Below are 23,620 nucleotides of genomic sequence, written 5' to 3'. Positions count from 1 at the left end.
CCTCCGACACAATTTCTTTGTTCAGGGAAACTTCCCTACTCTGTCTATAAAGTCAGACACTATTTTTTGGCTTTTTATTGGTCTTTTTATTGTGTGATTATTTGCAGTTTAAATGAATTTTTCAATGCTTAACTAATTAATGTTTGTTTTTCCATTAGATTATTCATTAGTATAAGAACTACCATTTTCACCATGAAATGCTATGCATCGAAATGTACAAAAGGCAGTAACACAATATGTTTTAGAACAATGGGAATAGTACACGAATGAAATCTGAACAAATATAAAATTGACATAACAAGAAGTGTCAGGCAAGGTTCACACAAAGAGGGAGTTATAATTCAGGGCATACAATGGAATATGATTGTATAGGGAAATGCAAAAATTTGGTATGGATAGTAATTTAGTGATAATTCTTTATAAATTAGTATTTGAGGAAACTTTTCTCTCCTGCAGTATCATAGAATTTTATGAAGACAACAACCAAAATTCACACACATATATACATGCATATAGATTTATATAATATAAATATTTAAAACCACCTTTTATTTTTCAGTCTTCCCAAAGCCTCTTTCACATCTTTGTTCCGTAGGCTATAAATCAGGGGGTTTAACATGGGAATCACAAGGGTATAAAACATTGAGGTTATTTTGTCTTGATCTAAGGAGTAGGAAGAACTGGGCCGGAAATACATGAAGATCATAGTTCCCTGGAAAATTGCAACAGCAGTCAAGTGGGATGTACAGGTGGAGAAAGCTTTCAATCTCCCTTCAATAGAGTGGATCTTTAACACTGATAGAATAATATAACAGTAAGACACTATAACTCCTGAAATGGTAGTCAGTTCAATGAAACCAAAAATGGTGAATAATGCCAGTTCATTGACCTGTATATCAGAGCATGAAAGGAGGTAAAGAGGAGGTAAATCGCAAAAGAAATGATTAATCTCATTTGACCCACAGAAACATAAGCGGAATGTTAATATTGTATGTGTCAGAGCGTCTGCTATTCCCACCAGGTAAACCCCAGCCATGAATAGGGAGCACACCCTGCTGGACATGTTGACTGTATAGAGCAAGGGGTTGCTAATGGCATTGTACCTATCAAAGGCCATCACTGCCAGCAGAAGACATTCAGAATCTGCAAAGATACAGAAGATGAAGAATTGCAGAGCACAAGCAAAAAAAGGAATTGATTTGTTTTTACCAAAGAAGTCCATCAGCATCTTGGGTCCAATTGCTGTGGAATAGCAGAGGTCACAGAAGGAGAGGTGACTGAGGAAAAAGTACATTGGTGTGTGAAGCTGGGAATCTAATCTAATTAAAATGATCATTCCAAGATTTGCCAAAATATTAATGAGGTAAACAGCTAGAAGTATGATAAAGAGGGTCACTTTCCCCTCAGAGTTAGTAGCTATTCCTATGAAAAGGAATTCAGTTAAGGAAGAACAATTTCCCCTGTCCATTCTTCTTTGTTCTTGTGCTAAACTTAAAAAATAATCAAGAAATTTGTCAATTCGTGTTCAGCACTCCGGATATCCACAGACTATTATCTGTAAAGCAGAAAGTGATGGTTTCTATAAAATTTCTTCTCTCTCCTCAGAATATTACCAGGCATGTTTCAGTCACTTAGGAGACATTCTTACCTATTTGACAATAATGATAATTATCTGTGATCAGAAATGAGAAACTCTGATCTATATCTAGATTCCACTCATAAGATTTATGACTTTCCTCACTGTTTTAATTTCTCTTGGCCTTCATTTCTTTATTTCAGGGAATGTAATTTGGATTACTTGAAATCTCATTCCATCATCAAAATATTGTGGTAGAAACACTCATAATAGTAAGACAAGGCTCCAAGGTACAAGACCAATGATCTGATATGATTGAAAATATGTACATGGACAAAAAGAGATCACAATTATTGTATTCTTCCAAAATCATGATTAGTTTAAATTACCTATTACCTAGAGAAATAATGAGCCTATCACTGAGTGAAAAATAAAGAAATTCATTTTGTAACTGTTCTTGGTCTATGTTTTCTTTACTAGTTACTGATATGAAATATGTTTTATTGAGTTTTTCTCTACGAAGTTATTACTGCTTTGCTGTGACATTCATTATCTGTTTGTAGAAGTGTTCTGGTGCCATGGACAAGTGAAAAAGACCAAGTGAAAAAGAAATGCTGAAAAAAAAATGAAAGTAACAAAATGTACACACATACATTTGCATCCTTCTATATTTCAAATTAATTTTTCTATTAAAAACTGATATGAGAAACAAACCAACTAATATTTCTAGCTACATAGAGTTCTGTTTCTTGTGCAAATATATTTATTTGTGTATGTATAATGTGATTGTGTATGTGTCTATAATATCTCTGTTGATATATGAGATTTGAAATGTGGATGATGGTCTGATTTATTTTAATTTTTAGGCCTAAGTAAATGTGGCATGTGATCAACATGGAGTAGGATTTGTACAAGTTGATATTTATAATATGCATCTCAATTATTTTTGAAATGAAGATAAAAATAAAATCTGAAAATCATTTATACATTTTCACAATGATCAAAGGAGTAAAGTTTTCTGATGAATCTAGATTAAATAAAGTTCTTAAAACCACTTTTTTGTGTGTATGTGGATAGTAATGATATCAATTAGATTCCTTCAGTTCTGAGATGAAAATAGTTTTTTGTTCTGTAGTTTGCACAGTTTATTATTTTATACCCAAGAAAGCAGGTATAAAAAGATTCACTTACAAATCCCTCATATATTTTTCTAAAAATAGGTTTCTTTTATTCTTATTATTTAAATTTGGAGACTCAGAAACCTACCTGAATAATGAAGTCTTTCTGCTGTTACGTCTCATAGTTGAACAAAAAACAAATGGCATTTATTTTACCTAGTAACATTTGGGACTTAAATCTCTGAAGCTTCTGTCTTCACATTTCTGTGTTATACACTCATGAGATTAATTACATTAGATTCTGTATTTTCCCCTGTGAATACTTCAATAATTTTTACAACTATTGAGACTTAGGTTTTTAATTTTAAAAGTAAATTTAGAAAATATGTTACATAAAAAAATATAGTGGATTCCCATATGCCCAACTCCCTCTCCCTCCCACATTTTCCCACATTAACAACATCTTTTATTAGTATGATACATTTGTTACAATTGATAAATACATTTCGAAGCATTGCTACTAACCATGGATTGTAGTTTATATTACATTTTACATTCCGCCCTGCACAATTTTATAGGTTATGACAAAATGTATAATGGCCTGTATCTGTCATTGCAGTGTCAGGTAGAGCAATTCTAATATTCCAAAAGTGCCCCCACGTTTCATGTATTCTTCCTCTCCCTCCCCTGAGAACCTCTGGTGGCCACTCCCTTTTTATCAGAGATAAAGGTACTTCCATTTCTAGAACAATAAAAAGTTTATAATAAAATAATAATGTCTACTTTGTCCTTTGTTCATTCCCCAATCTTGAGGATTTTGGGATGGTAATGCCCACTCTGTTTCTAACTGAGAGGAGGCTTAGAATTCATGGAACAGATGGATGGAACTATCTTGCTTGGAGTTGCAGATGCTCTGTTCCTTAGGATGGACATTGTCCATCATCTCCTTGTTAGTTGTACTGGGTGAATCCAAAGACCTGGAGAGTAGATATTGCAAATCTGCTGAGATTCAGGGCTCAACTAAACAGACCAAGATTTAAATCTCTGGGACATATATTTAGCAAATATAGAGCTAACTTTAGGTTCAAATAAAAGGGGCATCAGAGCCATGTGTAGGGAAACTATAAATGAGTCTAACTCTGTTTCACTAGGGAGCATAAATTCCAAAGTAAGGCCCACTGACAGGATTCCTAATTACTGAGCTTGCCTGCCCTAATTGTGGTGTCTAGATGTCTCTAGAACCCTCAGGAGTACTGCTGTTTGAGGCACCATTTACTGTGTCAGTCAATGAGATTCTGTTGATATGTACATATGTATAACCTGTGGAATGACCTTCTGACTCACCGAAATCTCTTAGTCATAAAAAAATCATTTGTATTTAATGTTTCCCCCTTATGTTCAAGATCTCTTTACAGGTGCACTGCTAATTGGCTTTGGTAATAATCTCTCAGTGCCAGGGAAGCTTATTCCCATGAGTCATGCCTCATGCCAGGGGAAAGTTAGTGCATTTTTGTGCTGAGATTTGCTTAGAGAAAGACCACTTATGAGCAATAAGGAGGCTTTCAATAGGTAACTCTTAGGCAATATAATACTAAACTAAGTTTCAATTTCATGAAGAGGTTCAGATGTACAATCATCAATATCAAAGACCTGGTAAAATGGTATGTCTTCCTTCACTAGGCACTGCCCATGTACTCAAAGGATTCTTGACATTCTATTATAGATTGTAGCAGAACTCTTCAGGATGAGAATTCAATATTCTTTCAGTATTTGTGTGGATCTCCACCCATTGAGATGGTGCCCCATGAATACCTGAATGTATGCATATGTCTTAGAAGCATGCCCAAGTTGCACCCCTCCCCACATATCCCCCCATCGCTGATACCCTGAAACAATGGTATGGTCCTACCACAGTTGTGATCCTTCTGTAATCCAAAACGCCTTAAAAAATGAAGACAAAAATAAGCAAATAAAATTAAGAAAATAATAACAATTTAAAAAATAACAAAATGCAAAAATAACAAACAAAAATTGAGATAAAATTTTAAAAATTCATACATTGTGTCTTTCATCACTATAAGATCTCTCATCTTGTGAATACAGTGACAATTTCTTTTGTATGCTCCCTCAGTGTCTTATTTTTTTTTTCATTTTATCTTTAAAGAAGATTTAGGTCACAGAAGAGTCATTTGGGAAATATAGGGGATTCCCATATATCTAACATCCTCCCCCTTTTCCACTCTCCCCTGTTGAACTTTAAATTCTTCACTCTTGTCAAAAATTTCATAAAAACCAAGAAGGCACCTGCAATTGATTTTGCTTCATTCATGTTTATTTTTGCTAGACAAGTTGTAGGTTTATGGTATCATGCATAAAATATATAAAATACAGAGTGACCATATACCACCCTATTATTAACACCTTGCTTTAGTGAGGTACATTTGTTATAATTCATGAAAGAACATTTTTTAAATTGTTCTATTAACATAGACCATTGTTTATAATAGGGTACATTGTATTGTACAGTCCTGCCTTTTCTTTTACCTTTTAATCTACTAATATATATACGTCTGTATATAGGTAGATAAATAAATACATCCTCCGATATCTAGTGCCTAGCAACAACTAATCTTTCCTACTCTATTTATATACCTTTTCTGGACATTTAATATAAAGTAAACTTAAAATATGTGGCCTTCTGTGTCAGACTTCTTTCACTTCCCATAATGTTTTCAAGTTTCATCTATGCTGTCGCATGTTTCAGTATTTCATTACTTTACATGATCAATTAATATTCCATGGTATGGGTACACCAAATTTCATTATCCACTCATCAGTTAATGGATATTTGGTTAATTTATACTTTTTCACTGTTATAAATAATGATTCTATAGACATTCATATCTTTCATACTCTGCTGATGGAACATGACCTGCCACAATCAATTTGAAAAACAGGCAGTTCTTAGTTAAACATACACCTGAAAAAATAAAAGAGAAAAATTATTTACCTGGCAGGGGATTAAAGTGGTTTACTAGGGCGAGGCTTATCCACTGCACTCTGGGAGTGCTGACCCCTGTGATTTCCCCAAATGCAGGAAACTCAACTGCATAATTTGTGGTAGTGGGGGACTGTGCTTGTGCTCTCCCCTGAAAGAAAAAAAAAAGAGAAAAAAATGTACACCTGCCCTATGATCCAACTGTTTTATTCTTCCCAAGAGAAAATACATAATATGGCCAAAAAAAATTTGAATATGATTATTTATAGGAGTTGTATTTGAAATAGCTAAAAACTTGGTAACACTGCAAATATATAATAGGTGAATGGCTACTCATGTTATGGTATATCCATATAATAGAATATATTTATCAATAAAAAAGAATATACTATGAAACACAAAAGAAATTAAATATCATAATAATTTGGTGATTGAAAGAATCTATCCATGTAAGAATACATATTGTGTGATTTCATTTATATAAAATGCAAGTGATAGAATATAGAATGGTGGTTACTCTTGGTGGAGTATAAAGGAGAAGTGAGAAAGGGGCAAAAAATGTTGGGATATGACAGACATACTCATTATCTCGATTGTGGTGATGACTCAACAATGGATATTTGGCATAAAGAGAGCTGGAAGAGAAGAATCTGGTACAATATATTAATAAATAGCTTCAAATTCATTGAATTATTCCTTGATATTCTTCAAATAGATCCTGTGGAAAGAAAGGAAGTCTGATTCTAGACTCAGTTATTTGACTACCCAGCTCTCAGTCTTTGGGTCACTGAAAAACCATCCAAATTCTCCATTGTTTAGTTTTCTTCCTAGAAATAATTGGTCTAAATAACTCTTAAGAAAACTTCCAGTACTAAAATATTGTGGATTAACCCCAAGATCTATGAATGAAGGCATAGAAAATTCAGAAATAACTCACTGAAATAATGTTCAAAATTGCATTAATAGTGAGCACAGGTATGATTTGCAAAATTACTTGGATTCTATTTAAAGTCCTTAGAAATGGAAAACAATGCAGTGATCTTACATGCATGTTGATTACTTTTAAAATATTGATGACTGTTTAAACTCTTCAACTATTAAAAAGTTATCACCATTCACATTATTTCTTTGGTGTTTAGTGACACAAAAGTAAGGTATTCTTGTAATTAGGCTTTGCAGATACATTTAGTTCTTGTAATAATCATTTTATTAACTCTTATTAGTAAATGAAAGTTCCCACAATAGCATATCAGAAAAAGCTATATAAATTAGTAAATGGGAGAGCTTAGAGAAAGAATCACCTGTATTTCAATACTAATTTATATATAGTGTGGACTTTAACATTTGGTACTAGAGGTTCTCAGTCAGTTTTTGTCCTTCCTCCATTGTTTTTGTGAGAAAGTTTAGTCCTGCCTACCTACTCTGATGCCATCTTCCCAGAAGAAGTCCATAAAAGACATTTTTGCATCCTATACTCACTGTTTTAGTGTTAGTTGTTCTTTCTTCTCAAAAGATAAATTCTTCCACTAGAGGACACAATAATGGTTCCATTAAACTTGATGCTGATATTGCTACCAGGTTATTTTGAGATCTTCATGCTACTGAGTCAAAAGCAAAAGTGGTTACTCTGTTGGCTTGGGTGAGTTCTTGACTACAGTGGGGAAACTGGATTGGTGCCATACAATAGGGTTAAGGAAAAAGATTAGAGAATGCAGAAAAGACTCGGGGTACCTTTAATAATTATCATATTCATTGGCAAAATGTTGAGAGAAAGCTATAGTAGCCCAAAATATAAAGGATTGCTAATGAAATCAATATATCAGAAAAAAAATTTTGGGTGACTTTGTCAGACAAAGAACTCTGACAAGCTCAAATTTAAATTAAAAAAGATATTATTTAATTTATATAAATTAATTAATGCAGTTGCATGTTGGTACCTTTCCATTATGCCATATTCCCTTTGATCTCAGCAAAAATTTTTGCTGAGTTTTTTGCTGAGATCAAAGGGATTATGGCATAGTGGAAGGGTAACAAAGGGTAGTAGAAAAAGGAAGCATTATAGACCAGCTATGATTATATGTCCAATTGTTGAAACCAAAAATCTAAAATAGGTGAATTCTTAACCTTTTTTGTTCCATAAACCTCTTTGTCAGTCAGGTAAAAATTATGCTCCTTTACTAAGTCCACACTGTACTGTGTATTATTTAATAAATATATCACACCTGCATCAACACATTCCCACAAGGATAATATCTTTTTTAATTTAAATTTGAGCTCATTGACCCCTTGTTAACAACACCTGCTCTATTAGTTAAAAAAGATTGCTTTTCTCTTGCTTGATGTGAGTATATTTGTAATTATTGTACCATAGCAACTACCCTCCCTTTATCCTACTTCTTAAAAACAGGTTGTAATAGGACTTAAAAGTTTGCCTGGGGAAGTGAACTTGGCCAAGTAGATAGGGCACCTGTCTACCACTTGGGAGGTCCGCGGTTCAAACCCTGGGGCCTCCTTGACCAGTGTGAAGCTGGCCCATTCACAGTGCTGACGTGCACAAGGAGTGCCCTGCCACGCAGGGGTGTCCCTGCGTAGGGGAGCCCCACATGCAAGGAATGTGCCCCATAAGGAGAGCTGCCCAGGGCGAAAGAAAGTGCAGCCTGCACAGGAATGGTGCTGCACACACGGAGAGCTGACACAGCAAGATGATGCAAAAAAAACCCACACAGAGTCCCATGTTACTGACAACACAGAAGCAAAGAAGAACATGCAGCAAATAGACACAGAGAACAGACAACGGGGGCGGGGGAGGAAAGGGGAGAGAAATTAATTAATTAATTAATTAAAAATTTTTCCTCATTATTTTAAAGTCTTAGGACATCTAGACTAGTGTGTGAATTACAAAAATCCTAAATCATCCCAGAGGGATGAAATGACATGAGATTTGTGCATTTGGGGAGAAAACTAATTTTTTTCAGTTGTTTGTGTTCATATGCTAAGAGCAAGCATACTATTGCTATTGTATTTATTTAAAGTTAAATATGGTTCAAAGAGCTGTGTATGCATGGCAAGTTGAGAAGGGGTGCATTGTTCAGGATCTTGCTGTTAACTTGATTATGGCAGCCTCACTTCCAAAATCTTCTTCCCAGGGTTCCAAGTTAGAATTAGTTAAAATAGGAATTTGCATGAGATTTGGAATTAACTTTTCTATTCCCATAATAGGTATCATGACTCTACTTCTGTAACTGAATGAGAATTTAATGGGGTTCAGCAGGAGTTCAGATTTTCACCAAATATGACAGGACGAGGTCTTAGTCAAATTATAGGTAAATGGGTGGCTTCAGAAAATGCTGGCTATGCTGGGCCCAAAATACAAATTCAGGCCTTGCTAAACACCATTAAGGCATGAAATTTAGTAGCCTTCTACATCTTCAGGGTGTTGAAATACACAGTGCTTGCTACTTGTGGAAGAAAAAGTGCAGACCAGGAGGGAAGGATGCTCAGCAGATGCTAGTGGCTGTCAGAGTCGTTAAGAAGCAGGCATAGCTGAGACAAGGTTTCATCTGTGTAAGTGCTTCTCTGATTTGGCTATATGTTGAAATCACCTGGGGGGGGGGCTCAAGAAGAATACTTTCTATTATTAGTCAATCCCTTAATTGGAAACATTTATTTATTTCCACTGGTAGAATCATTGGAGACTTAATTCTTCAGTATCAAAAAGCAGTGGTATAGCAAAAATATAACTTTCATATTCATCTTCACGCTATTCAGTGCAGTTATTACCACTAGTAGATGCTTGCATGTATTTAAGACATGGACCATGAAAAGTGATGTTGAGATATATAGCGTCTCATCTTGCTCTGTGTGGTTACGATCCTCTATAACTGTAGCTAAGGAAATCTGATACTTAACCTAATACAACAGGGTGTGGTGTGCTTGTGTAGTTGTGAGTGAATGTGTTCTCCTCCCAGTTTAAGCAAAATAAAATCTCGGGAGAAGTACTGTTGGTCAGGAATACCAAATAAAACCTCCTAGGGGAATTGATGACTGGCATAAAAATGGTTTAGGCTTTCACAAAAGAATGCATGGTTTAAATATATTTTTAAATTTTGATATTTCCAGGACACTGCTTGTAAATATTTGTTATCATAAAATAATAATTATAAACCTTAAAAACATATCAGTCACTAATATATATTTGGCAATGATACACATACTTCAATATCAGTCTTCAAATGCACATTCCCCATTTGGAGTTCCACCATGGCAGGTGGGTTAATCTCCCCATGGGGACACAGATCAAACCATGTGATACATTTAGTAACTTATTCTTCTTATAGGATGTAGAGAGGGATGTTCCACACTTTCAGTAATACTTTTGTGTATAGAAAATACAAGATATAGGGAAAAACAAATATTTCACCACGTGATTAACCTATATTCTTCAAGATGCCACTTAGAAAAAGTTTCCAAAAACACTTTGGAGTAGATATAGTTTGAAAGATTATCAACATAAGATTGACATACACTTAAGCACATTTGTTATCTGATTCTGTAACATTACTTTCCTAATATTCCCACCTCTCATCATTTTTAGCTCACAGCATGCATTTTTAAATTACAGTGAGAATATTATATAAACTCACGTAATCCTATGGAGCACTTAAAATGGTCTAGGCACTACTTCAATTAATTGTATTAACTCATTTAACTTTCCAACATTAAATCAAAATGATAAAAGTATGATATTCTCCCCATTTCACAGGTGAGGAAACTGAGCAATAGAAAATTAATAGCTTCCTCAAAGTGCCACTCATTAGCCAGACTCAGAGCTGGCAGGTCAGCCATGGCAGTCCTGCTCATTCCCTCACCTAGTAATCTACTACTGATATAAGATACTCTACACAGGAGCACACATAACACACATTAACACATAATGTTTTGAGATATTTACCATATCCCCATATCCCTCAAGACAACCTGATATAACCCTTTTTAACATAAACTTCAAACTAGTATTCATTAAACAGCATTTTGACTGTTCAGTGATAATTGCAAAAATTTTGATGCTTTCTTAATACTGAGGTTATGAAATGCAATTGGCTCTGTATAAAAAGGAAGCATTTGATAAAATCCCTTATGTGACAAGTTGTGTACATCATGGTAAAATGGTTACGAGTTCCCAGTTAGAGTTTGCATTTGGGGAATGTAGTGAGTCCCAGAATCTTATAACTCATGAGGAATCTACATTTGGTCTTAGCTATTTCTTAGATGCATCTTTTACATCTTTGTTTCTCAAAGTGTATATTAATGGAGTCAGCACTGGAATGATAATGGTGTAGAAAATGGAGATAATTTTATCAGTGTTAGGAGAACATAGGTAGCTGGGTCATGAGTAAGTAAAGAGAAGGGTCCCCTGATAGATGTCTACAGACGTCAGATGAGAGGCACATGTGGAAAAGTTTTTCTTCCTTCCACTAGAAGAGTGGACCTTTATGACTCAGAGAAGAATAAAAAAGGAGGAGATGATAATGATGATGAAAAAGATAACTTCCATGAAGATGCCAAATGTACAGAGGAACCGTTCAATTGAGGTGTCTGTGCAGAATAGTTTGAGCAGGGGAGGAAAGTCACAGAAAAAATGATTAATGACATTTTTGTCACAGTATTTCAGAATAAAGGCAAAGGATTTGTGAACCAGGGAACTTATAGTGCCACCAGTGTAGAATAAAACAATCAGCCAGGAACACATGCCTAGGGGCATCACAAATGTATACAACAAAGCGTTAGAGATGGTAACACAGCGGTCATAGGCCATAATACCCAAAATAAAGGATTCTGTATTTGCAAAAGTACAGAAAAATTAAAACTGCAGGGCACAGCCATAATAGGAAATAGATTTATACTCTGAGAGAAAATTGACCAGCATTTTAGGAATAATGACTGAAGAATAACAGAGGTCTTCAAATGACAGGTTGCTAAGGAAAAAATACATGGGGATTTGTGACCAGAGATTTATTCTGATTAACATCATGAAGCCAATGTTCCCTGTGAAAATCATACCATACAATATCAGGAACATGAGGAATAGAACAATCTGCAACTCAGAACAAGTTGGAAATCCTAATAGAATAAACTCAGTCACCAATGCGTATTTTACACCTTTCAGTTCCATACTTTGGGTTTTTCTTGATTTCCTTTTATGAGAACTTAACATCCTAAATGCCATATTGATGAAAAGAGAAAAATAATTAGACATAATTGAGAGGTGGTTTTATTTTTTCACCAAACAAGCAATCAAATAAAGAAATCAAGACTCAAACTGTCCTTCAAATATAAAATGATATATATAGTTCAGGATTTAATAGTTCTAAGAGTTCATAATAGCAATTTGTATTTTATTTGTGTGATTAATGATCACTTATTCCATCAGATAGTTAGTTCCATATGCTCAGATATTGTGTGTGATTTTTCTTCCCTCTGTCCCACCAAATGTTACAAAATAACTAGTACAGAGGATTAAACAAATTACTGAATTAATGAATGGGCTGAGGATTGCATAAAGGAAAGAAAAAGTAAATACATAAAGCAAATTGACTTCTGGAGTGTGCCATGGGATGAAAGAACTATGGAACCATCTATTTTTTACTGTCAAGGAATTAATAGACGCTACCTAAACATAACTCTTATCATGGTGGATAGAGGGGTATAATGAAACATGCACCAGAGAATTGCAAGTAAATGTAATATACGTGAAATGAAAGCAAATATCAATAATATAAGTTTTGAGCACACTTTTGTTTTGACAAGAAAAAACATTAAGGTAATGCCTTAAATCCTGTCAAGTTACTAAACCAAACATAAAATTAGTTAAACACTTGTTCCTGTATTTTTGCAGCTATTAAAATAACACCCAAAGAATATTAGTTGATGAATGTGTAAAACAGGTAAATAAATAGTCGTATGTTGTCTTCTAATTAATTAGAAGTAGTCTGTATTGTGTCCTCACTGAGAAATATAATTAGCAGACAAAAACAGTTGCCATCTATTTTTATGCTAGTATAAATCAGGGTATTGATTCTGAAATTCAGATGAACACTGATTCTGGGTTCTCAAAATATTTCTGGAACTAGAAGGATCTTGAACTTGACTTTGAAGTACAAGGATTTTGAACTTGACTTTTAAAAAAGACTAGGAAATATACATGAATTTAGACTTTTCCTTTCAACTACTGTCATACCCATACAATTGCAGGGCTAGTTAAAAACACATGATATCCTGAATGAAAGCTAAAAGCTGCAACGCAGCATTGTATATGATGGTAAAACCTTATGTGAAACATGAATATGAGTGATATTGAATATTTAAGGCTTTTTACAAATGTACTAGAGAGAAGGAAAAAGAATAGCAGCTATGTACTGCAGGGTAAGCATAGAGAGCATAGAGAGACTGAGAGGTATTGTTTTATTAGTTTGTTTATTATTAATATTATTGGAATAATGAAAGTGATTATTGAACTGATGAGTGCACAAATATGTGATTATACTGAATACCATTGACTGTACACTTTGGATGGATATGTGTTTTATTAATATGCAACAATAAAATTGATTTGTTAAAAAATGACTAGGAAATATGTGAAACAACACATTTAACATATCCAGTGGGTTATATTAGTGTTGCCAAATGATCCAGGGATAGAATTAAAAATATTTTGGGGTCATTCTCTTATTTATGTAATAAATACTATAGCAGTGACAGTACTAATTACTCAATTTATTTTTATGATATGATTATTAAAACCACTTTAAGACATGGGTGCTTTGAAATCTATTGAGAAATAGAAGGATTAATCACATTTTTAAAGTTGTCTTATGTTATTACCTGAGAGTGTATGAATGAGATGCAATAAAAGCAAAACAGCTGTTAATTTACTCTTATTTTTCCTGTTTTGAAAATAAGCAGGTGTATCAGTCAGCCAAACAGGTGCTGATGCAAAATATTGGAAACTGGTTTGTTTTTATAAAGGATATTTATTTGGGGTAGGAGCTTACAGTTACTATGCTGTAGACACTAACTTCCCTCACCAAAGTCTATTGCTACATGTTGGAGCAAGATGGCTGCCATCATTCAACCTTCCTCTTCCTCTTCCTCTTCCTCTTAAGGCTCCATGGTCCCAGCTTCTCCCAATATTCACTTCAGACTGGGATAAGTCTCCTATCCCTCCCAGAACTTGCTTCTCTCCAGGCTCAGCTGCTCTGTTTTCTCCACAAGGTCAGCTGTGAACTGTCAGGTGAACAGCTTTTCTCTCTTCCCAGGGCCTCTGCCTCATGACCAAGCTCCTCTGTCTGCTTACTTCCTGGGCTCCAGGATCAAAACTCCAACCTCCCTTCTCTGCTGTGCAGTTTCTCTGTGAGTCCCCACCTACCAAGTAGTCAGGGATGCAACATCCTACTGAAGTAGCCCAGTCAAAGCCTTAATCATTATTTAATCAAGTAAACATGAAACTTCTGAATCCAACAAAATATAATATGCCTGGCAGGACAGAGAAGTTTACAAACATAATCCAAAATCTATTTTTGGAATTCATAAACAATATCAAACTGCTACATCAGGTATTTAGAAAAGATAAGTCTTTGCTCTACACTTAGATTTGTTAATGATTTCACCTTGGTCACATATTGGCTTTGACCATCACCAATATAGTAAAAAAATTATTTTACCCATAATATTAGAATCTCACAGGGTTCCTGAGTGGATTAAACAAGGAAAATATCTATCATCTATGTGTGAACTTTTTACCTACGTATCTATCTATGTATCCATCTGTGTAGTCACTCTTTATAGAAACTGCAAGAAGCAGGTAAACAGCAAAGAATGATTTCAATTTTTCTACTGCTACCCCTTAGTATCGGCCTATGACAAGTGCTATGAAGCAAGGTTGTATTAATAAAGGCTAATATTTATGCAGTAGTTATTACTTAAAAGGGAATAGGTAAATACTTTACATATAACCTATTTCATTGTACAATAAAACTAACAAACTTTTGCTCTAGACACTATCATTATTATATTTATTTCACAGATCAGGGATGATGGCACGAGGCTTTGAAATCTGGGATATGGTGGAAACAGGGGTAGAGTCCTAGGTCTGACTCCAAGGCCTTATGATAAACTGTGTTTTAGGAGGTACATTGTCCTTATTGACACCCTATTTTGGATGAGAAAATTGAGGTTGGAAGTAATTTTTTAAAGTCATGACTTCACAGCTTCAGTTCAAATTCAGATTATTCCAAATCCCAAGGCCTGTGAGATTAGCCATGAGGGTAATTAGAATACCACAAATATCTATTATGAGAATATAGAGCTGCTGAAGGAATAGAGGAACAGCTCACATATTTACTTAAACAGCTGAACATGTATTTTTGAAAAGTTTACACTGATCATCCCTTCGGAGAGTCTAAGAATTTTAGTTAGAGAAAGGTGGGAAAGAAGGAAAATGGCCTTAACGGTAGAGGTAGAAGAAGATCCAGGTCCTGGAAACCTTGCTTTAAACAGGAATTAATGAAAAATCTAATCCATATACCATGATTCGGTAAATTCTCCCTAACCTATAACAACATGTCTTTAGGATAGAAAATAAAGTTTTAATTATTTCAGACTATCACATAACCATTCACATTTCAGTTCTCATATCTGTAACAAAGCTCATTTCAGCAAAATGGCTTTAGATCCCCCCAAAAAGAAAGGATGTAGACACTGAGGAAGAAATGAAAGAAATTGCCTTTGCCCTGTACATACAGGTCAACACCTATTATAGTGATGAAAGGCAAAACGTCAAAAAAAGTTTTATGATATTTTTCATTTTTAATATCCCAATTTATTTTGTTAGTTTTTCTATCTTAGTATGTATTCTATTTCTAATTTTTAAACCTATTACTACTATTTCATTTTCCTATGAATTGAATTTGGCAATATATTAGGCTTCATTTTTGAAGAAGTTTTGGAATACAAAGGGGTTCAACTATGGCAGGGGAGGAACACTGGTGTGGGGTGTTACTGATGGGGGGCACATGGTTGGATGGGAGTTCTCCAGAGCATGTTTGGATTATGTTGGGTATTTTCATCGTAGTTACAGTTACAAATGACAACTGAGGGACTGCTGAGTTCCTAGCCAGGGGACCGCTGCCACATTCCTCAATGGAACAGCAACAATCCTACAAGTGCAAGGGCAAAGACCAGTGAGGAAGGATGCTCCAATGATGAGCCCTTGATACTAATGACTATGTTTATGAGCCTGTGTACCTGAAATCTGAACTAGGCCTAGAGCTGCAGGGTGCCTAAGAGTTACCTCCTGAGAGCCTCCATGTTGCTCACATGTGGCCACTCTCTAAGCCAAACTCAGCATGTAGATGCATTACCTTCCCCCTACCATGGGACATGACTCCTGGAGATGAGCCTCACTGGCACCGAGGGATTACTACCAATCACTAACTGGTGATGTAACTAGAAAGAGACTTTGAATAAAAGGGAGAAATGGTAAAGACAAATGAGTTAATATGGCTAAGAGACTTCAAAAAAAGTTGGGAGGTCATCAGAGGGTTGCATTTATACATGCCTCAGCAGGATCACAGAGACAGCCAAAGTAGATACAACCCCAAATACTGGTGCTCCTGAGGGCTACAGAGACATACAGGTTCTATAATCATGGCAGTTGGTTCTGGAATTCAGTGCTTTGTCAGTGGGCCCTACTTTGGAATTTGTGTTCCTGAGTGTGATGGAGTTGGGCTCAGATGTGACCTTGCCACACATGCCTCTTCTGTCCCTTTTACTGAATCTATGGTTGGTGCTGGGAGTGATGTACACTCAGGAGACTTTAATCTCTGGACTGGCCATGTGCCAGCTGGGCCTTGAGCCTCAGCAGAGCTGTAGCTTCTCCTCTCCAGGTTGTTGGACTTGCACAGGTTGGATAATAGGGAGGTGAAGATGGTCAACCACCTCACCAGGGAACTGAGAGTGCATGCCACTTGAAGCAGGAGAATCACATTCATCAGCCATGTGGGAACTAAGTAGGGGGCTTAGTGGTGTGGTCCACAGGATGGAAGAATAAAATGTGGATTAGTGTGAATTTACTGGTAATCTACTATAGAACTATTGTGACTAGTAATGGAGGAAACTGTTGCATTCATCTGGACAAAGTGGCTAGGGCAGTTGCTGAGCGTAGGGAGAAAGAAGTAGAGATAAGATTGGGGGAATTTTGGGGACTTGGAGTTGTCCTAAATTATATTGCAGGGACAGACGCTGAACATTATATATGCTCCATAACCTACTGAATGGACTGGGGGAGAGTGTAAACTACAATGTAAACTATAATCCATGCAGTGCAGCAGTGCTTCAAAATGTATTCACCAAATGCTATGAATGTGCCACATTGATGAAAGAGGTTGTTGATGTGGGAGGAGTTGGGGGAGGGGTATGTGGGAACCTCTTTTATTTTTTAATGTAACATTTTTTGTGATTCATGTATCTTTATAAAAAAGACAATTTAATAAAAATAAAAATATAAAAAATAATCAATGGGTCAAGGAGGAAGTTGTAATGGAAGCTTAAAAATTACATAGAAATTAAAGAAAAATAAACAGCATATTATATGCTACAATGCAGCTTACACATTGTTGAGTGGGAAGTGTATAGTGCTAAATTTACATTAGAAACATGGAAAGTTTCAAATCAGTAGTCTAAGTTCTTTCCTAAGAAATTAGAAAAAGTTTAACTCAAAGCGAACAGAAGCATAGAAATAATAAAGTAAGGCAGAAATTAATATACTTGAAACCAGGAAATCATTAGAGAAAAATCAATAAAATAAAAGCTCATCTTTAAAAAATTAATAAAATTAATAAATCTCTAGCAAGGTTAACAAAAAATAAAGAGAAGGTATAAATTACTATCAGGTATACAATATAGAATATCAGTACAGTTCCCAGGTGTCATTAAAATGATAATACAAAAATACCACAAAGAACTTTGAATTCAGTAATATAAAAGGGACCAATTCTTCAAAAATTACAAACTATCCAAACTCTATCCAACTGGACTTTACCATCCGAATAGAATTGTAATCATCAAATACATTGAATTTATATTTGAAATATTTCCAAAACAGAAATCTTTAAACCCAGATGAAGAATTCTCCCAAACATTGAAAGTATTTATATCACTTCTACACAATCCCTTCCAGAAATCAGAAAAGGATGAAATACTTCACAACTTATTTTATGAGGCCAGTAATACCCTTTCATCATAACCAAAGACTGTACAAAAATAGAAAACTTCAGAACAATTTATCTCATTAAAATGCAAATATAAAACTGAATTCAGCAATATATAGATAGAGTTATACACTGTGTCTGCATAGAACATGCACCATATTACATTCACAATGGACAAGAGTTCCTAATTCTCCAGACTCCCTGCAACACTTGCTATTTTCCATTTTTGTTAATAGTAGTCATCCTAGTAGGTGTGAAATTGTATCTTGTTAGGGTTTTGATTGGCACTTCCCTAAGGCTAATTATGTTGATTATCTTTTGATGTGATTTTTACTATTTATGTATCTTCTTTAGAGTGATGGATATTCAAAAATTTTGCCCTTTTTGTAAATTGGATTGTTTGCCTTTTTATTGTTGAGTTTTAGAAGTTTTTAATGTTTTCTGGATATTAAACCCTTATCGGATATGTGGTTTCCAAATCTTTTCTTTCATTCTATAAATTGTCTTTCTTTCTTTTATGAAGAAGTCCTTAGATGGAAAAAAATAATTTTGATGATGTCAATTTATTTATTTTGTGATGATAATGTTTTTGGTGTAAATTTTAAGAAACTATTGCCTAACACTGGGCTCTGAAGATACTACACTTAGCCTTCCAAGAATTTTAGTTTTGATTGCTTATATTTAGGTCTTTGATCCATTTTGTGTTAATCTCTTTCTTGCGTAAGGTAGACATCCACCTTCATTCTTTTGCATGTGGATATCCAGATCGCACAGGACCGTTTTTCCATTAAGTGAACTTAGCTCCCTTAATAAAAAATCAATTGGCCTTAGATGTGAGTGAGGGTTTATTTCTGAACTTCCAACTGGATTCCATTGGTCTATATGTTATCCTTATGTGGATAACATGCTGTTTTAATTCCTGCCTTTTTGTAGTAAGTTTTAAAAATCAGGAAGTGTGAGTTCTCCAACTTCTTTCTTCCACTTGAGGTGGTTTGCTTATTTGGGACATGTTTCAGTTTCCCTGGCTGCTCAAGATACCATGCGGAGTGGACTTAAGCTACGATAATTTATTATATCACTGCATTGAGGTAAAAAGAAAGTCCCAGTTAAGGCAGCATCAAGGCACAGGTTTCTTCTTGAAGACTGGCATTTTAATGCTTCCTAGCTGGAGAGACATGGTTCTCGGTTTGTCCATCCCATGACAATGCAAATGGCAGCTTCACCTGGCCTCTCAGTTTTCCTTTGTGTGTCATTGAATTTCAGCTTCTTGCTTCACATGGTATTCTCTATGTCCATTTGAGTTTTATACCACATATAGAGGACTCCAGTAAGAGGATTAAGACCCATCCTGATTGAACTGGGTCATACTTTAAATCAGGGTTTCTTAAGCGTAGATGCACAAGCTCTCCCATGGGTCCATGGAAAGATTTGGGGGTTCCATGAGCTTGAATTGAAATAATAAAACAAAACAAAACAAAACAAACATTATTCTTTTGGGGACATGTTGGTACAAGTGTGGTGTATTTATTAAATAACATACAGTATAGTGTGGACTTAGTCAAGAGAACATGATTTTTACCTGAATGGCAAAGAGGTAAAGAAACAAAACATTTTAAGAACCTCTGCTTTTACTGAAGTAATCTCATCAAAAGTTTTGATTTACAATGGGTTCACACTCACAGGAATGGATTATATTTTTAAATGTTTCCTTGGGTCTCTTCAACTGCAAACCATCACAGGGTTATTTTCGTTCTGTATAAATTTGATAATTGCCTTTTTCATTTCTGCAAACAAAGATGCTGGAATTTTTATTGGGATTGCATAGAATATTTAAAGCACTTTCAGTAGAATTTAAATCTTACCAATATTTCATCTTCTAATCCATGAACATAGAATGTTCTATTTATTTAGGATATCTTTGCTTTTTTCAAATTAATGTGTAATCATTTTTCATTTTTAAAATTTTGTCTTCTTTATTTTTAGTTTTTTATTTATAAGTTTTTAAATTCTTGAATATTTGTCCTAGAGATTTCATTTTTTCATTGTTATTGTACAATGGAATTTTTTCTTTAGTTCATTTTCAGACTAGTAGAACATAGGAATACCACTGATTTTTGCATGTTGATGGTATACCTTACCAAATCGCCAAATTTGTTTATTAAATCTAGTAGCTTTTGTTACCTTTTCAGGCTATTCAATATATAGCATGATGCCATCTGCAAATAGGCAAGATTTATTTCCTCCTTTCCAATGTGGTAGCTTGTTATTTCTTTTTCTTTTCTTATTGCTCTGGCTAGAATATTCAATCTGATGGTGAATAATGTTAGTCAGAGTGAGCATTCTCGTCTTGCTCCTGATCTTTGAGGGAAAAACTTAGTCTTTCACCACTAAGCATGATGTTTACTATGGATTTCTCTATATTCCCTTTATCATGTTGAGGAAATTTCCTTCTACTCCTAATTTTCTAAGTGTTTTACAAAGAAAGTACTCTGGTTTTTGTTAAATGTCTTTTCTGCATCAGTTGAAGTTAACATATATTTCTTTTTCTTCGTTCTATAAATGTGTTGAATTACATTAATTAATATTCTTATGTTGAACAACCCTTGCATACTTAGGATAAATAACACTTGATTATGGTGTATAATTATTTAATATGTGGTGCATTCAGTTGCTAGTATTTATTGATTATATTTGAATGCATTATAGGTCTATAATATTCTTTTATTTTGGTGTTTCTATTAGGGCAATATTAGCTTCATGGAAGGAGTTAGGGAATTTTCCTTCTTTTTCAATTTTTTTTGAGGAGTTTCAGAAGAATTGGTGTAATTCTTCTTGGCATGTTTGTTAAAATTGACCAGTGAAGCCATCTGATATTGTGCTTTTCTTTCTAGGCAGGTTTTTTGTTTTCTTTTTTTTAATAGATTTTGTAAGAATATTACATTAAAAAAATAAGAGGTCCCATTCAACCCCACCACCCCCACCCCACCACTCCCCCCCCCCCCCCCCAGCAACCCTCACTCCCATCATCATGACACATCCATTGCACCTGTTAAGTACATCTCTGGGCATCTCTGCACCCCATGGTCAATGGTCCACATCATGGCCCATACTCTGCCACATTCCATCCAGTGGGCCCTGCAGGTTTTTATTAAATTTTCTATCTCTTTAATTGTTATTAGTGTATTTTGATCTTTCATTTTTTTCTTGAGTCAGTGTAGAAAGATTTTGTGCTTCTAGGAATTTGTCCAGGTTATCTAATTTGTTAGCATACAGTCAGTTGTTCATAGTGGCCTTTTTTGTGATAAGTTCATGTATAAACTTGGCTAGGTTAAGGTGTGAAATTGCTTGGTCAAAAAAAATACCACCCTGATTGTTACTGCAAAGGTGTTTATGGATTTAAATCAGTGGGTTGCATCTATGGTTGATTGTATCTACAATCCACAAAGGAGAATACTTTCAACGATTAACTGAAATAAGCCTCACTCAATAAATTGAAGGCCTTAAAGGAAGGACTGATGATTTCAGCAGTCTGAAAGAAGATTAAATTGGACTCACAAGCATAATCCATGATAATCTCTTCATATCATGATTAGGAGGGGCACTGGTATAGAAAAATATTTCATTCATAGTACTTACCTTTCATGTTGGAAATAAAGCTCCCTACATTTGGTGTTTTCTTTTTTTTTTTGCCTTTATTTTTTTAATGTTACATTAAAAAAATATGACCCCCCAACCCTTCACCGCCTCCTCCTCCCATAACAACAACCTTCTCCATCATCATTTTTATCATGGATTTAAGAATGTAAGGAAGTTCACTTTCTTTTATCTAATCTAATATTTCCTAGTGTCATAAATGAATATGTACCCAGGATAGGCATAAATATAGAAGACTGGATAAGGCCAAATAGAACATTCAGATATTTAGGAATTATAGGAAATTACATATAGAAAATTAGACCATTTTATGGTGAGAAAGTAAGATTATGCTCATATGAAGGTGTTAGTAGGTTTTCAAAAATTTTGGATTGCAAAATTAAAAAAATTATAAAAAAGGCATATATCAAAAGAAGTAACAGTAGAACAAAGCAAACATTGAGAAGAGTATTATAAAAATAATTGGATAGAGAAAATATGAAATAAAATATTAAAGTAAAATCAAGGGGTATATTAATAGTAACCCACCATCATAAATAAATAGATAAATAAATAAATAATGTCTTCCTGTCTTCAAGTTTTGGCTAGAAAAAGCACGTGACAAAGAATGTAACTCCTTTCCAATTGCTTGTTTTGCTTATGAAATTGAACTTGAAAAAGTTATTAGTAAGTCTAAAAATATATTAAATCTCAACCTTCTCCATTTTGCTATTATAAAATGGTGTAATTGTTCAAAAAAAATCTATTGGTGATATCAAGGAAGAGAGAAAATTTCCATTTCATACAGTTTTTCTTTCTATCTTTCAAAAAAATACTAGTAAAGAAATAAAGTAGTTCTGATTTAAACAAACCTAGTATTAACATAACTATTAATGGAATTTTTACTAATTATTAGAGAATAAAATACCAATTTTTCCAAAACATAAGTGCCAATGTGGAGATTGAAAAGAAATGTGAACAGATTCATGATAACTTTAATTTTTATTGCTAACATTGATTATGTCCTAGGAGGACATTGTTATCTTGAGTGAGAATATCAACCTGAAGAGGGTTTGGGGGGATTAAAGTTCAAAGGAAATATTCTGCATACATTTTGCAAGTTCAAGTCATCTTATTTCTGTTGTCATGCTGTTGTTTGGTGAAATGAGGCTTTGGAATATATAATTACTATTATTAAATTGTGTAGAATTATTTTTAATTTTCAAATGTATTTTCTTTAGAGAGACCTTATGACAAATATGTTATTATTATTAAGTAGACAATATATAAAGGACTCTTTAGAAGGGAAGTGAAGAGGCAAGCTTTTATACAGAGTAGTGTACATCCAAAATGGATTAAGAAAATATATGTTTGAAGAATAGTCATAAAAGAGATAGAATATCCAAATCAAATTACTTTAGGTTTATAAATCCTAAGAATAGCATGAAAATATGTGCCAAATAAACTGGTTGAGACCGCTGGGAGTTTTCTGTTACATCATATACTCAAGCAGGGACTTACAAATGAGAGACCTAAATCCATGTAAGCTTTCCTTTTAAGGAATATGATTTGAGTAATTTACATGGGAGCATAATAGGTTAAAACATGATTACTAATTCTTTATATCTCTAGGTTTTGGCAAGAGTTTGAAATAAGGCACAGTCAAATTCATTTAAACATTCCATCATTTAATCATATGCTCAACAAATATTCAACTACTTACCAGTTTCTTTGTTAGAGAGAAAGAAGAATCCTAGCAAACACTCATGTGAAGATTTAAATAGTTATTTTGACAACTAATCTTGTACAACTTGTAATATATTTAAACCAAATTTCTTAGATACTTGACTTGTGTTCATAGTTTTCAAAGGGAAAATATGATGAATGTTCCTCTTTTTTTATGAGAGAAAATTATTCTTTACACATGGCATTTTGAAGGTGAATTAATCTGCCTAGTATATACCAAGCACAGTACATTTCAGGCTAACTCTAAAAGTACATCCTCAGGCAGAAATGATTATCTGGTTAA

General features: G+C 34.3%; 1 protein-coding gene and 2 pseudogenes across 1 annotated transcript; 1 reads left to right on the top strand and 2 right to left on the bottom strand.

Annotated features, from left to right (window-relative positions):
* Nucleotides 1-535: 535 nt before the first annotated feature.
* On the bottom strand, nucleotides 536-1,468 carry LOC105746907 (olfactory receptor 5W2-like). The gene has a single exon (XM_058306391.2). It carries the CDS (start codon nucleotides 1,466-1,468, stop codon nucleotides 536-538), a length of 933 nt encoding a protein of 310 aa, XP_058162374.1.
* Nucleotides 1,469-5,696: 4,228 nt separating this feature from the next.
* Nucleotides 5,697-5,846, top strand: LOC111766098 (U1 spliceosomal RNA; annotated as a pseudogene).
* Nucleotides 5,847-10,922: 5,076 nt separating this feature from the next.
* Nucleotides 10,923-11,918, bottom strand: LOC105746897 (olfactory receptor 5I1-like; annotated as a pseudogene).
* Nucleotides 11,919-23,620: the final 11,702 nt, after the last annotated feature.

This window comes from Dasypus novemcinctus, chromosome 10 (genome assembly GCF_030445035.2).
Source record: "Dasypus novemcinctus isolate mDasNov1 chromosome 10, mDasNov1.1.hap2, whole genome shotgun sequence".
Classification (NCBI taxonomy): domain Eukaryota; kingdom Metazoa; phylum Chordata; class Mammalia; order Cingulata; family Dasypodidae; genus Dasypus; species Dasypus novemcinctus.
Note: the sequence above shows the minus strand (reverse complement) of the source record. Positions and strands in the feature narration are given on the sequence as shown.

Bases quoted from the DNA above. Each gene is read 5' to 3' on its own strand.
- LOC105746907 (XM_058306391.2), bottom strand. From the start codon at position 1,468: ATGGACAGGGGAAATTGTTCTTCCTTAACTGAATTCCTTTTCATAGGA.